Source organism: Oncorhynchus masou, chromosome 2 (genome assembly GCF_036934945.1).
Source record: "Oncorhynchus masou masou isolate Uvic2021 chromosome 2, UVic_Omas_1.1, whole genome shotgun sequence".
Lineage (NCBI taxonomy): Eukaryota > Metazoa > Chordata > Actinopteri > Salmoniformes > Salmonidae > Oncorhynchus > Oncorhynchus masou.
In genome coordinates this window covers 19,389,748-19,404,590 of record NC_088213.1, presented here as the reverse complement: position 1 = coordinate 19,404,590, position 14,843 = coordinate 19,389,748, and the positions used below count along the sequence as shown (strand labels likewise).

The window sequence follows — 14,843 nt, the reverse complement described above, 5'->3', positions numbered from 1 at the left end:
AACAAAACAAACTTAGGGAGGAGACTTCTGATGTTAACATGCATGAAACCAAGGCTTTTACGGTTACAGAAGTCAACAAATGAGAGTGCCTGGGGAATAGGTGTAGTACTGAGAGTTACAGGACCTGGGTTAACCTCTACATCACCAGAGGAGGAGTAGGATAAGGGTACGGCTAAAGGCTATAAGAACTGGTCGTCTAGTGCGTTGGGAACAGAGAATAAAAGGAGCAGATTTCTGGGCGTGTTAGAATAGATTTAGGGCATAATGTACTGACAAGGGTATGGTAGGATGTGAGTACAGTGGAGATAAACCTCGGCATTGAATTCAACATTTGTATTTATTATGAATCCTCATTAGCTGCTGCCAAGGTATCCAGGCACTCATTTCAGAAGTTACCTGAAATCAGACACAGTTGAGGCTCTTTGTATTCTTCAATACATGTTTTATTGATGATCAACACACTTTCCCCCTTTGACAATAAATCTGCTGAAGTTCTATGTTCCTAAAGATAGATAGAGAAGTATATTGCACTTAAAACAACAGATTTAAGAACAGTCATGAAGCTTGCAAAAAGAAAGAGGAAAGCGATCCCAACGCCTTCCTTCCAGCACAGCCAGTGGAGGCAAGACGATGACCTTGCACCAGCCTTCCCCATACCATCCACAGTTAGCTTTTTAAATATGCATCTTTTAAAATAGAAAGGCTATTTTACTCATTTTTAAACTATTACCTACAGGATTAGAACCAATAAGGTAGCATGCACAGACAAGCAGAGTTTATTGGAATGATGGACAATCTTCATGAGGATTTTCTACATTAGGATTCTGAGGAGTTTTGGAGAATTCAACTGAATTATTATTTTTGCACAATACATTGTTACTGTTTTTGTTCTGTTTGTTTTTTTTATTTGGAAAAATTCACTGTGTGAACCATTATAAATACCCTAGATATAAAATGTATTGATATAGTGATCCGAGTCACTATCTGGCAGTCAGTTTTGTGTTTTGTGGTTTGTGTATGTCTATGAATATAATGTTAATTCTAGTCTTCAGAATGACGCTGACATGAGTTAACAGTTGATGTCTCTGTTAAGACAACCTTGAAGTCAAAGACCACAGGAAAACTGGTTAAATTACAGCACAAGAAGATTGAGCATCTTCTCATAGTTGCTGAGATATAAAGGGATACTGTTGTTCTGAATCCCATTCTCTACGTGAAAGCCAATTGCAAGCACTGTAAAATTATCCAATATTTGTTATACAGAATGTTCTCTCAGCTAAACAATATAGCAGGCATGTTAGTTTGCCTTTGACTGTTAGTAAGACAATTACCTGTACGGTCAAAAATCAGTCTCTGAAAATGTAGAACTTGTCCAGTTTTCTTTAATCAATCGCTGACTAATTAATTCCACTCGTTTCTCAGGGCAACCATTAGAAATAGACAGACTTCAGACAAGAGTAAAGAATAAAATAACTGACATTCTGCCCTAAAAATAAGTTTGATATGCTCTGTATTCACACACAATAGAGGAGACAGTCTGACTTTGACTGACAACCCTTTTGAGTTGATGGAGCAGAAATATATACAACTACTAACTAGTATGTCACCAAGGCAACCAAGATATCCATGTCCTCCACGGAGAACGTAAAGGTTAATCTGCTTCTTCACATTCAGATCAGCTGGAACACTCAACTAGCCTGGTTAAACCAGACTGAACGCTGCTCTCAGTATTGTTATCGCAGCCTGGTTAACAGATTGAGAGCAGTTCTGTCTCAGAACTACTCAGTATTGTTATCGCAGCCTGGTTAACAGATAATCTCAGAACAGCCTGGTTAAACCGGACTGAACATTTGAGCAGCCTGGCAACGAGAAGAGAAAGACATTGCAGGATTCAAAGCATGTTTACTGAAAGCATTTGACAATTCAGTTCTTCAGAACTATTTTCTTTGTCATTTCTGTGACATTGCAGGATTCAAAGCATGTTTACTGAAAGCATTTGACAATTCCTTCTATTTTCTTTGTCTCTGTGATATTATTTACGTGCGTGTGCCATATGTGTCTCAGAAACTCAAAGATTGCGCAATGGTACAATTTGTCTAGACCCTCGAACAAAGCATGTTATTTGTTCTTTGTAAGCCTCAACTCAATGTCATGATGCAATAAAATGGAATTAAAACATGTCTCGTTTTCTAACAGTTTCTAACAATCTACTTACTTAGTCCCAATTCACAGTAAAATTAAAGGATACAATTAAACTGTGCACACAAATAACACTGAAAATTACATTCTAGACACACTGACTATAATCACATAAAATCAAAAGCAAATTGTACATTTTGTCTTTAAAAACGTTACAAGGCATTGAGTCAAGGTGATTGTGGTAGAGCAAAAACCTTTTGGCCTCTGGTCCCAAAGTTAACGGTTCTAAAACAGCCCTAGAGCAAAACACCTATTTCCCTTTCCATGGGCATCATAAGGATTAAGAAAATAATACAACTCAATAGGAAATAACACGTCTGTCTGTGAGTTAACGTTTCCAACAAAGCTCTCTTTTTCTGATTTAAAAATGACTGCTTTTGTGTTAAACAACAAACACAATTGGTAGAAATCCCAAATTAGAGTATTTTTCATATGAGTAGGCCTAAAAGTTCTTAGAATACGGGTTTGATCACAGTTGGTTCTTGTTAAGTTGTTTGATCATTTGTGCTTTATGTTCACTATCGCCGACAGAGAATATCAGACCCTGTGATCACTGACTGGTAGAAGTACCATGTTAGTTTGCTTAGTAGGATGTGCAAATCATATTTTTGGACCTTAGCTTTTAGGTTAGTGATCATACTACAACACTGACCTGCCCACCTAGCCACTACTTTACCATGGCAACCCATCCTCCATGTCTGCACCAAACATGCCATGATGAGAACATTCTAATCTGCATCTTGAAGCTTTCAGTGCCAACATGGCATCCATTCAAATTCTGAGACTGAAACGGAGTTTGCCGAACACTGAGTATCTATGGCTTTGCCACAAGGGCCATTTCAAGCAAGCATCTGAGTCTTCCTTGAACACACGACAGGACAGAAAGGCACATGTGGGTGACAGTCAAACCTCTATCATCTATGGAACCGCCCCACAATGTTCATCAACGTTTCATCAACGTGGTCTTAATGCACGGTGCAAACACCTCACAGACAAGTCTTCAGACACTCAATCAAACTATTACCCTGTACAGGTGATGGGCCATGAGCTCACAACCACATGGTCCTATTGCTGTAGTCATTACCAGGTTAGGTATGACTGCTCCAAATGGCACCCTATTCCCTATGCAGTGCACTACCATAAGGCTCTGGTCAAAAGAAGTACACGACATAGGGAATAGGGTGCCATTTGGGACGATACCATGATGGTCATAGCTGGAGCACATACCACTAGTCTGCACTATCTTCACCTTACACAAATCCCAAATCACACCCATGTCTCTTAAAGGGTCAATACTAAATGTGAGAATAATCATATGATCTGTGATACCTTCCCAAAGTGTGGACCTACTCCAGTTCACAGACAGTGTCGGTCTGTAGCTCTGCAGTTAAATAGCGGAGGGTTGTTGTCTTTAAGTTGCGTAACATCTTTTAACCTGACAGACTCTTTTCTATCAATGAGTTCATGAACAAAAAACAAGCTGCTTAAGCTATTTGTCATTTAATAAGCCACACTATTCCAAGCCAATGTGTAATGCTTACAGTATGTTATACATGCGTATAAATGCTGTGACCAGGAAATAGTACATTGAATGTAGCAACATTGCAACCTGACATAGTCATGAAAATGTTGCAATGAGAGTATTCTCCTTTCCTTTCACACAATATCATACGTTGGCTGGGTCCAAGATATGTTTGTGGATGCAAGCTTGGAAAATAAATGCAAGGGTAATCTACTGTGCATGTTGTATATTGTACAATATACACCAGCCCTGTTCGACAGATCTGGATGTGTTCTGGCTGGGAACATTCTCAAAAGACTTCACTTTTACAACCAGACAACACTGATAGTTACGATTTACTGTACGCAGTATGGCGCTTTGAGAAATCCATTAGAAGTGAATTTCACCTTGCAGAAATGACATGAAAACTGAATGGCACACACAAAACCTTTGAGTATGACTCGATTTGTTTTTTCCACCCTATTCTACTACAAACATAATTATTCGACATCTAAAAGACTCTTAGAGACAATCTACTTAGAATATCATCTATGTCAATGTGTCAATATTAGGCACCAAGTTCTATGAGTGGCACGTGGATGAGAAAAGTACCATTGGCATTAGCATGGTGTATTCAGTTCTAAAAACAAATAAACACTAAAGTACAAAATGTGTTTTGTTGTAACTTCTTTAAACAAAGATTAAGTCTGTTGTTGTTGTTGATGACTCTAACATTATAATAGGGCATACTTGTGTATGAGTTATGCCTATTAGAAGAAAATCTGTCTTACCTTGAAGGAAACAGTAACCATTGCCTGGACATTTTGCCTGGATTTCTACCGTATGCACAACCATACTTGTTTCCTTGAAAAAACCTTATAATTATAGTAGAGGAGCGTTATAGTCTGAAGAGCACCTTTATAATACAAACAATGACACTAACCATAATCAAACGTGTGGTTGTTGAATATCTCTGTGTCTAAAATGACACCCTACTCCACATACAGTCCAGTGCACTACTTTAGACCAGAGATGGTAGCTATAAGACCAATAGGGTGTAATTTGAGATGTACTGTTATGATTTACTGTAAGAAATAAATCCCTAGAAAAGGCAGATCCAAAATATTTCAACAGACAGACTGAACCAGGGGAGCTGTGTGTTGTCCCATTACAGAGGGGAAGAGAGGGGTGTGGGGCTTAAAATTCAATCTTGCAGGCGGGGAAAGACTCATCCTGCATGACCACGGTGCTGCTGGAGGCCAGGACCATGATGTTGAGCTCCTGCTGCCGTTCATGGGTTTGCTGGTACCACTCCCGAGTCACATCTGTGTCATGGGTGGGAATCAACGTCACCTGCAGGAGAGAGAGAAAGAGAGAGAGGCAGAGAAATTTAGGTAATGGATAGAGGTAGGAGGAAGAAAGGAGGACAATCAGAGGAGAAGAAGATGGGGAGAGCATTAGAGAGAGTAAGACAGAGAGGCAGAGAGATTGAGGTAATGGATAGAGGTAGGAGGAAGAAAGGAGGACAATCAGAGGAGAAGAAGATGGGGAGAGCATTAGAGAGAGAAGGGAGAGAGGCAGAGAGATTGAGGTAATGGATAGAGGTAGGAGGAAGAAAGGAGGACAATCAGAGGAGAAGAAGATGGGGAGAGCATTAGAGAGAGAAGGGAGAGAGGCAGAGAGATTGAGGTAATGGATAGAGGTAGGAGGAAGGAAGGAGGACAATCAGAGGAGAAGAAGATGGGGAGAGCATTAGAGAGAGAAGGGAGAGAGGCAGAGAGATTGAGGTAATGGATAGAGGTAGGAGGAAGAAAGGAGGACAATCAGAGGAGAAGAAGATGGGGAGAGCATTAGAGAGAGAAGGGAGAGAGGCAGAGAGATTGAGGTAATGGATAGAGGTAGGAGGAAGAAAGGAGGAAAACCAGAGGAGAAGAAGATGGGGAGAGCATTAGAGAGAGAAGGGAGAGATGAAAAGGAGTAGGGGGAAAGATGGGAGATGGTGATTTAATCAGGTGTTAAAGCAGACAAAAAAATCCCATGACTGAAACTGAAGTCCATCACAGATGGATTGTCTGGGGCCAAGTTAATTTCCCCTTTCATGAAAAAAGTCATGACCATCGTGCTTTTATGGAAAGAGGATAATTTTGAACATGTATTAAACTGTGAGTTTGACCATTTCTAGTCCCCTTGATCTGCAGGCCAATAAAAGGTCCTGTCCCTTGGTCTATATTACCAGATGTGCTATTAACAATAAGCTTTATCACCTGTGGCCCACCTGATGCAGCATAGTGTCTACACATACTTAGGCTGAAGTATGGGGTTTATCCATCTGTATTTACCCCATTGGACACAACATCCTGATTGATATTATTATTATTTATAATTATTGTTTATAATTATTCATTATTATTAAATCGGAAAAATCTGTTTTATTTCTTGGTTTCTATTGCAAAGTATGTCATTGCCCCTTTAAGAGCTCTGTTGCACAGCTGTGCCTAAACCATGCTTGAAACTCAGGTTGTAACTGCGTATTTTAAATGATGCCACACGGGCAATTGTGGGAGTAGGGAAATAAATGTGGCAGCAATGGAAAGCTGGGATTCCCCTCTCATTAAACAAAAGCCAAAAGTGCTTTCTGAACTGTTTTCCCCACGCTTGCATTAACAATGGTTGTGCATTGACTGCTTGTCAGAATACGTTTCCCTCCCTATGGCTCTCGCAACTTAAATGCTCATCGAGAGGAATATTTATCCCGCATAGAACACACAACAACAAGCCGTCGAGGTAAATAGGTCAACTATTCTACAGCCCCACCACCCCCACTGGTTCCATCCTGAGTGATAAATTAGAGGCTTTGAATTCATTTGCAAGGAGCAACAGTAGGCTACACTCTGCTGTTTGAGTTGAGCGCCACAGGTAGTCAGGTGTGCTAGTTAGTTCGTTAATTAAGATGCATAGTGAGTGAATGTCATGCACAGGTGATGTATTGATCCATCAACTGAATGATTGAGCTCCATCTAATTCTATGGTAGTGATTTGTTACCTGTTGGTTGGATCCCCACTGGGCTTTGCCCTCCAGTAGAGCATCCAGGACCACTCGGCTGGGCTCGTCATTGCCCACATCGTTCCCGCTCACCACGTAGTATGCAGAGCGGACACGTTTGAAGAACTCCTGGTCCACGTTCTTAGAACTGCAGTGGTTGGGGATGTAGGCCAAGTCTACGTAGATAGGAGGGCCTTGGGGAACCACGGAACTGGACCTCTGAGAGCCTAGGGGGAAGGACAGATGTTTCCATGCAATTTGATGCATTCCACAAGGTCGCTGGTTTAAACTCTGCTCCAACTGCTTATTTCCTCTCTCTCCCCTCCTTTCCTCAATCACTTTCCACAGCCTGGCAGCCTTGACTTAGCCTGATCCCAGATCTGTTTGTGCTATGTTGTGCAATGTGTAATGCACTGTACTGTATACTACTAGTCATTTTATGCATAACATAATAATACGATTGTTGGATAAATATACTGTATAATGGGAACCATTGTTACCTGAGGTGCTCTTAACTCCGTTGGCCACCCTGCCGGCGTTGTAGCTGGACCTGGAGAGGTCATCGTCTCTGGAGCCCTGTCCGTCTGACAGATGGGACATCCTCAAGCTCTTCTCTGTCTCCTTCTTCTTCAGCGAGGCGCTGCGAGGGGATGGCAACTGCTTCACTGGCATGGGGGACCGCTTGCGGCGAGCCGGAGATGCCGACTTGGGTTTCCCTGTCTTCCGCACGCCTTTCGTCTTGGGGTCCTTCTTGAGGGGTGACTCTGAGGTTGCCCGGTTCTGGTCATTGGCCAGAGCGTCGGGGTCCACCATGCAGACGTCGGGGTGAGGGGGGTTGGGGAAGGGGTCCATGAGGGGGGCGGGAGGGGGGTCCCGGGGGCTAATCCTGGAGGAGGAGGAGGAAGATGAGTGATGGTGGCCCCCTCCCATGGTGGAGAACTTATCCACAGGCAGGTACTCAGTGTCCTCGTCCGAGTCCATGTTGCTGTTGCCCGTGATGAAGGGGCACTCCTTTGTCCCTGGGGGAACGTCTGAATCTGACTGCGACGGTATAGACTCGCTGACGGAGGTTGGGGGGGTGTCTTCTCTGGCTAACCCCAGCCCAGCCATCCCGGCGTGGGGGATCGAGCCACCCTGGAAGTGGGGGTGGTGGGGCTGTTTGTTGGCTCTCTTCTTGACTGACAGGTCATGTTCGTCCCCTTCCTGCGATTGGTCGCTCCTGCGTCCCCGCTCCTCATCCTCCTCATCGCTGGACTGCTGTTGCATACTGGGATTGATGAAGGAGGGCGAGAGGTCTCCCTTGCGGTGCCTGTGTTCCGAGGAGGAGTAGCCAGGGGAGGCTTTGGAGGGGGACGTGGAGGAGGAGGCGCCCATTTCAGGAGGGAGGTCCAGGTCGCTGTCATCATCATCATCTCTTCCTCCTGCTTCTCCTCGGCACGACGCCTCCGTGTAGAAGGGGGAGCCGAAGGTGTGATCAGTGGAGGAGAGGGAGAGCGGGCGGGCGGGGCACTCTGGTTCCATTTCGCATTCCTCCTCAAACTCGTCCTCGTGGCGGTAATGAGGCGGGGAGTCGCCAGGAACCATGTCCATCTGGGGCTTCTGCATGTTCCACTCATAGGAGCTCCTCACCTTTTTCTCCTCAGCTGTACCCAGACCTGGGCTCACGCAGCTGGCTGCCGGCCCTGCACTGATGGGGGAGCTCATGCTGCTGACCTCCATGGGACCATTGACTGTGTCTGGCTTGGTGGGCAGCAGAGAGGAGGGTATGTACGAGGTGAGCACATCAGGGAGACCAGCGCCATCTATCTTACCAGAGGTGGTGGTGCTGCTGCCGTGTTTTTCGGAGAATGACAGGCCCATCTCACGCATGTAACCTTCCTCGTCATCCTCTTCCTCAGTACTGTCAGAGTTTTCAAAGTAATGCTTGCCTGTTGAGTCGGGCCGTGGGGACGAGGTGACACCAAACAAACCCATGGCGATGGCATCCTTCTCCTTGGGTGACTGGGAGAAAGGCCCATAACCCCCTGCAGCCTGCAGCTTGGACTCATCTGCCCATTCCGGTTTATAGAAGCAGTCCGACTGGGGGCTTTTGTTCACAACACTTCCTTCCATCGAGGCAACATGCTCCTTTTTGTCTTCCGAGGAGGAAGCGGAGGAGTGTGAGTGGAAAGGTTTGATCTCCTCAAAGGGGCTGTGAGGAGAGAAGCGGGCCAGATTGGAGGTGGATTCTGCGGTGGTGGTGGTGGCCATCGTCATCTGCTTCTCCGAAACCTCCAGGTACTCGTTCTTAACCATCCCGCAGGAACTGGAAAAAGGGGAGGAGTCCATGGCCAGGGAGTGTTCGTCTTTAAAGGAGGAGTGTTCATCTTTAAAGGAAGCGTGTTCGTCTTTAAAGGAGGCGTGTTCATCTTTAAAGGAGGCGTGTTCATCTTTAAAGGAGGCGTGTTCATCTTTAAAGGAGCTGTGTTCATCTTTAAAGGAGGAGTACTCGAAGCCGGCACTGTCTGTATCGTGTTTGAAGATGTGGTCGGAGGCGTTGGCTGGGGTCTCCAGCTCCTCGCCAAACTGCCGGCTGGTGGAGAGTGACGGACCGGACGTAGAGGAGGAGTAGCTGTAGGAAGAGGAGGACGAATATGCAGTGGCAGAGGTGGTGGTGTAGTGGAAGCCTGATGAGACTCCTACTGTGTCTCCTGTTTTCTTACCACCGTCAGCTCTCTCACTGTGGAAATAGTCATCTTTTCCCTCTTTGTCCTTCATCTGGCTGGACTGAAATGTGTCTTTCTCCCCACCGTAAGAATAATCAAACCCAGAGGAGTACCCAGAGAACGCTGTGGAGCCCATGTCACCTTTGCAGGTGGTGGAAGAAGGTGGCGTAGTCGGCTTCGCCTGGCTGTTGTAACCGTAGCCCGCCATGGAAATCATAAACTCTGGCTCATTCGAGCTCATGCCGTCTGGTGAAATTGGCTTTGCCTGGCTGTGTGTGTCCCGTTCTTTGTTGTACTCCTCATCATCGTCATCATCATCCATGTCGGCACCCTCGTCCTCAGACTTCTCTCCAAGTTTGGCTGGGGATTTAGTTGTTATCCCCTCATCAGGGAGTTTGGAGTCTGTGAAATATGTCTCTTTTGAGCTCATGCCGTCTGGTGAAGTCAGCTTTGCCTGGCTGTTGTAACCATAGCCGGCCATGGAAACCATAAACTCTGGCTCTTTCGAGCTCATGCCGTCTGGTGAAGTCGGCTTTGCCTGACTAGTGTAACCATCTGCACATTTCTTTAGTACATCCCTCTCTTTGTTGAACTCCTCATCATCGTCATCATCATCATCGTCATCATCATCATCCATGTCGGCACCCTCGTCCTCAAACGTCTCTCCAAGTTTGGCTGGGGATTTAGTTGTTATGCCCTCATCAGGGAGTTTGGAGTCTGTGAAATCTGTCTCTTTTGAGCTCACACAGTCTGGTGAAGTCGGTTTTGCCTGACTGTTGTAACCATAGCCGGCCATGGAAACCATAAACTCTGGCTCTTCTGTGCTCATGCAGTCTGGTGAAGTCGGCTTTGTCTGGCTGTTGTAACCGTAGCCAGCCATGGAAACCATAAACTGGGGCTGTTTTGAGCTCACACCATCGATGAATGGACTTTTGACTTCCTTTTCCGATTTCTCTTTGGCACCTTTCTCCATGTCTGAGTCAATAGCATCCTCCTCTTCATCGTCCTCATCCTCTTCTTCATCATCTTCATCATCATAATCATCGTAGTCTTCCTCATCCCTGGCTGTTAGCTTCCTCATGTCTATCTCCAGTTCCACCTCTTTGTCATGGTAGCTCATTGAAGAGGGTTTGGCTGCAGCACTACCTGTTACAGAGGTGTAATCACTGTGAACTTTATAAGGGGAGGAGTCTCTCTCTGATGATAAGGATGTGGTTGAAGCCTCTGGTCTATCAGCCATTGATGGGAATCTGCTCTCTCTGCTGTATCCACGTGGCTCACTTATCTTCTCTATAGATTCAGAGCCATGGAGCCATGGAAAGGGGGAAGAGGAAGAGGAGGAGGAAGATACATCTTTTCCATGAGAGCTAGTGAAACCCTCCTTGTCTGAGGGGAAAGCGGAGTCCTTTTTCTGTGTGTCCGTCTCCTTCATACTGTCCTTCCCAATTTTTTCTGACTGGTCCTTCTGATAACTGGTTTTGTTGTCATAGATATCACTGTAAGAGAAAGTCTTGCCGTGTACATATGGGGTGTCCTGTCTTATTTCTTCTTCTGAGCGTTTCTCTCTACTCTCTCGCTCTGGGAAGTCATACAGATTGAACTGGACACTTTTCTCTGGCTCTTTCAAAGTTACATGGTCCTTTTTTCTGGATAATGCTGCATCCTTTTTGTCATCTTCAGAGTCCAATTTACTTTGCTCTACTGATAAAGCTCTAGACCCTGTTCCACTTGGTTGAACAACATCATCTTCATCATCTTCCTCCACCTCGTCTTGTTCGTCGGAGTGCATGATCTGGGGTTTGGTTGTTTGCTCCATGTAACCAGAGAACTGTGTCTCGTCTGTCGACCCCGGTTTATTCTGCAGATACTTGGACTTGATGTCATCCTCTGCAAGTCCTTTGTCCCTCTCAGACAGCTTCTCTTCTTGAGGTGATTCATCATCCAAGAACCTACCCTCCTTCTGTTCCAAATACTTAGCTTTAACACAGGGTTTGAGATCCCTTTTCTCATAATAGTCATCATCATCATCCTCATCTGATTCTTCAAAGGGGGTCTTGTCACCAGAAAGCCCCATTTTCTGGGGCTCAGTTTCAGTGTTGTCCATTTTGTTGTTTTTCTTCTCCTCTGTGGGGGAGTAGCCACTGCTGGTGGGGACCGACTGGGTGGGTGAGGCCAGCTTCACGGTGCTGTCGCCTGGGCTAAGACATCTCTCTTCACCTTCAAACAAGGAACTAGGCTTAACCCCGCTGGAGAAAGAGGGAGGAGAGGGATGTGCAAAGGCAGTGGAGGGGGATTTATCCTTGTCCTGGAGCAACATGGCTGCCGTCGCCTGCTCGTAGCCCTCTTGGAGTTTCCCCAAGGGGATATCAACGTTGGGAGTCTGGTCCTCGTCTTCATCCTCCTCTTCGTCATACTCCTCATGGACGGGTTTGGTCTTCCTCCCAGCCTCCATCTCGGTAACAAAAGGCTGGTACTCCTTTGAAGGAGGAGAACTGAAGTTCTTGTCCTCCTCCAGGGAGGAGGTGGGAGAGATGGTTCCAGCCGAGTGGAGGTAGTCCTTCCCGTGGGTGGCCTCGGTGCGGTAGGGGATGCTATTGACCGTGTCCAGGTGAAGAGAGCTCCTCCCTGTCTCTGTCTCTGTCTGCGGGGCGGTCACAGATGCGATGGACTGGTCGTCCGCCATGGAAGTGGCGAACGAGGACAGTTTATCGTACTCTGTGATGGACGTGGCTGATGAGATGTGCTCTTCCTCGGCGAGCGGAGCTGTGATGATGCTTGGATAGGCTGCCAACACTGGGTCATGTCTTCCCACAAAGCCTTTGGCTTTGAAGTCTGAGGCGTCAGACGTAGCCGAGGCTCTCATCTCCCTAACACCATACACAGAGTCGAAGGATCCTGGAACGTCGGGAACGGTGATGTCGCAGGAAGCAACGTCGTAGCGGAGGTGTGGGATCCTGTCCTCGGGTTCTTCATGGATCTCCTCATCGGAGATGGTCTGCTCCGTTTCGGAATAAGCGGGAATAGTCTCATCTTGGATGAAGGACACTTGCTCAGAGGCAGCGGTAGTGGTTTGTCCAGAGGCGACTGCGGTTGAAAACGATTTAAAGTCGGTTGACTTGGTGTCCCATTCTTTTTTATCTTTTTCTGAGTTGTATTTATCCTCATAATCCTCAATTCCCTCCAGATCTGCTTTTTCGATAACGTCACCCTCCTCTTCTGAGCTGACACTCTTCTTCCAATTCATGTCTCCCTTAGTAGAGTAGTCGTCGTCGTATTTCTCCATTTCCTCCTCATATTTTCTATCCATGCCAGCATTTCTTTTAATGTCCTGCCATTTCCCGACATCTGCACCTTTCTTTAGTACATCACTCTCTTTATTGTACTCCTCCCCATCATCATCACCATCATCCATGTCAGCACCCTCATCCTCAAAGTTCTCTCCAAGATTGGCTGGGGATTTAGTTGTTATTCCCTCATCAGGGAGTTTGGAGTCTGTGAAAGCTGGACATCCAGACATGACATCATTCTGAATGGGTTCACTCCCTAGCTTCGAGAGCTCGTCTCGTTTTAAAGCTTCGAAGTCCTTGGTGAGGTCTTCTGGAGAGGATACAACGGACCCATCTGCCAAAGCAGCAGCGGATTTTGGGGGGGCTTTCTTTGGGACAGATTTTTTCTCAGCTGTTTTCTCTTTGACCGGTTTTGCTGTTATGTTTTTGTCAGTCTTGTCCGTCTTGGGTTTGGCCTGTGTCTTGTTTGCCTTATGGAGGGTTTTCCTGACTTCTGGGGTAAAGGGTTTCAGGTCTGGTTTGGTGATCTTCCTCAGCTCTGGCTTACTCAGATCCTTCTTTTTCTCCTCCTTCACTGCTTTTGTTTCTTTTTTAGCAGTATCATCTTTCTTCACTTCGCGTTTGTTGTCCTCTTTCTTTACTTTATTGATCTCTTTTTTCTCTTTGTCCTTTTTCTCCTCCATCTTAGATGGTCGTTCCTTGGAGTGTTTCCTCAGTGTTTTCTCCTTGAACAGCTTCTTTCTCTCCAGTTTAGCTGCTTCGGGTGCTGCCTCACTGTTTTGTTGTTGTTTGGTGGCTTTGGTGGCTTTGGTAGCTTTGGCGCTCTCACTCTTCACCTTCTTCTCCTCTTTCTTTTCAATTTTGTTCTCTTTTGTTGAGTCATTCTTGGACTCCTCTTCCTGCCCTTTAGCTTCCTTCTTGCTGGCTTTTGAGGCCAACTGTGTTTTGGTGGAAGATTTCAGGCTCTCCTTGCTTTCTGTTCTTGATCTCATCTTTGTTTGTTTTATGATTGGAGGCGGGGCCCCAGAGGATATGTCTTTCTGAGTGGCTACTGGGTAGCGCAGGAAGTCCAGGTGCTTCAGCTTTTCAAGCCCCTCCAAGATTTTGTTCTGCGGTGCATTTCCAGGGAACAGCACCCTGACTATCTTCTCTGTTGGACTATGCGGGATCCATACGATAAGAGCTGTTACTGAGGTCAAGTAAGGGACGGATATTTCTCCTTCTTTGCCATTGGACATCACAATCCCAGTCTTGGCCTTACTGTTCCCAGCCCACTTCTGCATAAGGAACTGCATCTCCTTGCTTTCCTTCACAGGGTTCAGAATGTACATGTCTAGCTTGCCAACGCCCAGCTTGTGGAAAAGCGTGATGGGCTCAATGGTGTTGCTAACGACCCTGTAAAGAGGTTCTGACTTGATGCCAAGCTTGTTGAGATACTGCAGTGTGAGGGATGCCTCCTCGATGCTCCGTTTGACCTTTAGCGTGGACTCGGGCATTCGTAGCTTCTCGGGGACGTTGAAGAACACCACACCGAGCTCGGGCGAGATCAGGTTCTTCATCCAGTCACCGTATGTGTTGGAGCCGCCAGATCCCTGGGACTGCTCCTCCTCCTGCTCAGCGATCTTCCTCTGGAGCAGCCCGTTGATGCCTGGGAGGTTGTCCGCCCCAATGTGGGTCAGCAGGACTGAGTCTATCCTGTCCAAGTGCCTGACCAGCTTCCAGAAACAGGACCTGCGTTCGGACCCTCCATCCACCAGGATGTTGAATCCGTTCACGGCGAACAGGGCAGAGTCACCCCTCCCTCCAGGGAAGATGTAGCAGCAGGGCTTGGATAGCTTCAGGAAACCACCCGAGGTGGGCGGTTCCAGGTTGTCAAAGGGCGACGGGACGTCCACCGTCTCCGAGACGTACTCTGTGAACTCCGCGACTCCCTCCATGTCGGGAAGCGTGGGCTCAGGGTTTAGGCGGTATTCCAGAAGGTTCTGGAGGTGCTGCTGCTCCTGGCTGTGGCCCAGTGAGCTCCAGCCCCCGTCTCCCAGGCACGATACTGTTAGCCTGGGCCACTGGTCCGATGCTGAGTTGGACAGGACCTCAGTCACCTGGAGGTC

The 14,843-nt window shown here is 46.5% G+C and overlaps 1 protein-coding gene across 2 annotated transcripts in view; it reads right to left on the bottom strand.

The window, feature by feature from the left end:
* Positions 1-1,965: 1,965 nt before the first annotated feature.
* The window catches only part of map1aa (microtubule-associated protein 1Aa), a 67,819-nt gene continuing 54,941 nt past the window's right edge, over positions 1,966-14,843 (bottom strand). For both annotated transcript variants that reach the window (XM_064989733.1, XM_064989742.1), the window contains 3 exons: positions 7,244-14,834; positions 6,744-6,970; positions 1,966-5,053 (listed from right to left, as the gene is read on the bottom strand). In XM_064989733.1, the coding sequence (XP_064845805.1) occupies positions 4,898-5,053; positions 6,744-6,970; positions 7,244-14,834 (7,974 nt within the window). In that variant the 3' untranslated portion in view covers positions 1,966-4,897. The remainder of the gene's footprint in view (positions 5,054-6,743; positions 6,971-7,243; positions 14,835-14,843) is intronic.